This window comes from Terrapene carolina, unplaced genomic scaffold (assembly GCF_002925995.2).
Source record: "Terrapene carolina triunguis isolate 2854851 unplaced genomic scaffold, T_m_triunguis-2.0 Scaffold2918, whole genome shotgun sequence".
Classification (NCBI taxonomy): Eukaryota; Metazoa; Chordata; order Testudines; family Emydidae; genus Terrapene; species Terrapene triunguis.
The window spans coordinates 1-1,730 of NW_020667269.1; the positions used below are offsets into that span (position 1 = coordinate 1).

At 67.4% G+C, this 1,730-nt stretch overlaps 1 protein-coding gene across 1 annotated transcript; it reads left to right on the plus strand.

Annotated features, from left to right (window-relative positions):
• Window positions 1-477: 477 nt before the first annotated feature.
• Window positions 478-1,252, plus strand: LOC113408252 (integrin alpha-5-like; the record flags this gene model as incomplete). The annotated part of the gene is made up of 2 exons (XM_026661423.2): window positions 478-628; window positions 1,026-1,252. Coding segments are annotated over 2 exons (378 nt in total), but the record flags the coding sequence as incomplete, so codon positions are not given.
• Window positions 1,253-1,730: the final 478 nt, after the last annotated feature.

Below are 1,730 nucleotides of genomic sequence, written 5' to 3' on the forward strand. Positions count from 1 at the left end.
TGGGTCTGGTGTGGTGCTCCCCCTCCTCCTGGCAAGGCCCAGATGTGCTGAGAGGAGGGCAGGAGCTGATGCCAGCCCCTCCCTCGCAGAGCTCTGAGCCCGGCCTGGAGGAAGCCCGTTGCAGTCCCCCAGCTGCGTGGGCGACGTGACTCCCCCTCCCCCACACACATGGCCTAACGCAAAGCAGCTGCGCCCGCATATGGAAGCCCTTAGCCTGGCGCTGAGTGTAAGCAGAGCTGGGCGGAGCACAAGCAGCGCTGGCACAGCCGTGAGAACAGCAGGGCCACCCCCCACGAGCTGGGGAATGGGGGCTCTGGCTGGGCGGCGCTGGGCAGGCAGCAGGTAGACTGGCCGGAGCCCCTCGTCTGGCTGTGACCTGCAGGCGAGTCCTGGCCGTGTCATGCCGGGGCGGGAGGGGCCGTGTCTCCACTTGTGGGCAGCGCCAAGGCCGGTCCTCATGCCCGTTGTGCCCTGCAGGGAGCACAGCGTGGTGTACCTGGGGGACAAGAACGCCCTGAACCTGACCTTCAACGCCCGCAACCGCGGGGAGGGTGGCGCCTACGAAGCTGAGCTCTACGTCATCCTGCCCACTGAGGCCGACTACTCCGGGGTGATCCGCAACCATGGGGTAGGTGGCAGAGACACCCCGCGAACCACCTGGCTCACAGCTGGGCAAGGCCCTCTGCTCTGGGAGTGATGCAGGCTCCAGGGACATTGCTCCTGGCTGCTCCCTCGCAGTGCCGTGGGGCCCAAGTCCCTGGCTTGGGGCTGCGGCTCCTTGGCATGGGCCCCGCGGTGCTGGTCTGAGCCCCCGGAACAGGGTGGCCAGGCGTGTGCTGCCTGCTGTAAGGGGACCCCTGGGGACGGGACTCCTGCAGGGGAGCTCAGGGGTGCCCCCGCTCCCCACAGCAGGGTGGTACGGGTAGAGGGCCCAGTATCTCCTCTTCCCTCCAGTCCCACTCCCGTGCAGACCCCCTCCCCATGCAGCCCTGCTCTGATCCCAGCTTCCTTCCCCTCCCCCGCAGAACTTCACCAACCTGAATTGTGCCTACGAGTCGGTGAACCGGACCCGCATGGTGATCTGTGACCTCGGCAACCCCATGAAGTCGGGCACCAGTGTGAGTAGCTGTCCCACACCTGGAGCACCCTGGAGAGCTGGCCAGCACGGCCCTCACTGGGCAGTGCCCTCTGCCCCCGGGAGTGGCCACCTAACCGAGACCTGCTCTGCTGAGAAGCCGGGCAGGACTGCTGGGTGCCATGGCATTGAGGCGTCTGGCCATTTCCCGGGGGCATTGGGGAGGGGGAGGTGTTGGGGTGCCAGGCCTGGGGTGTGGTTGGGTGCTAGGGTGGGTGGGTGACTGGAGTAGCTGGGGAGTGGGGCTGGGACGGTGGGGTGCCAGGGCAGCAGGGGGCTGGGGCAGGCAGGAAATGGGACTGGGATTTCCCTTTGTCCCCGGTAAATCTGCTGCTGGGAGTTGCCAAGCGCCCCAGCAGGGCGACTCATCACAGTCCTAGCCAAGGCCAGCAGGGGTGTCATTTCCCCGGGTTTTCCCTGCATGTGTTGGAGTTGCTGAGGGCCCAGCTCCCCCATATGATGTGCCCAGGGGCCAGGGGCACATCAGGGGCGGGCAGGGAGCTGGACTGTCACGGGGCAGGAGGCACATCGGGGGAGAGGGGCGGGCAGGGAGCTGGGCTGGCAGGGGGCACATCGGGGGAGAGGGGAGGGCAGG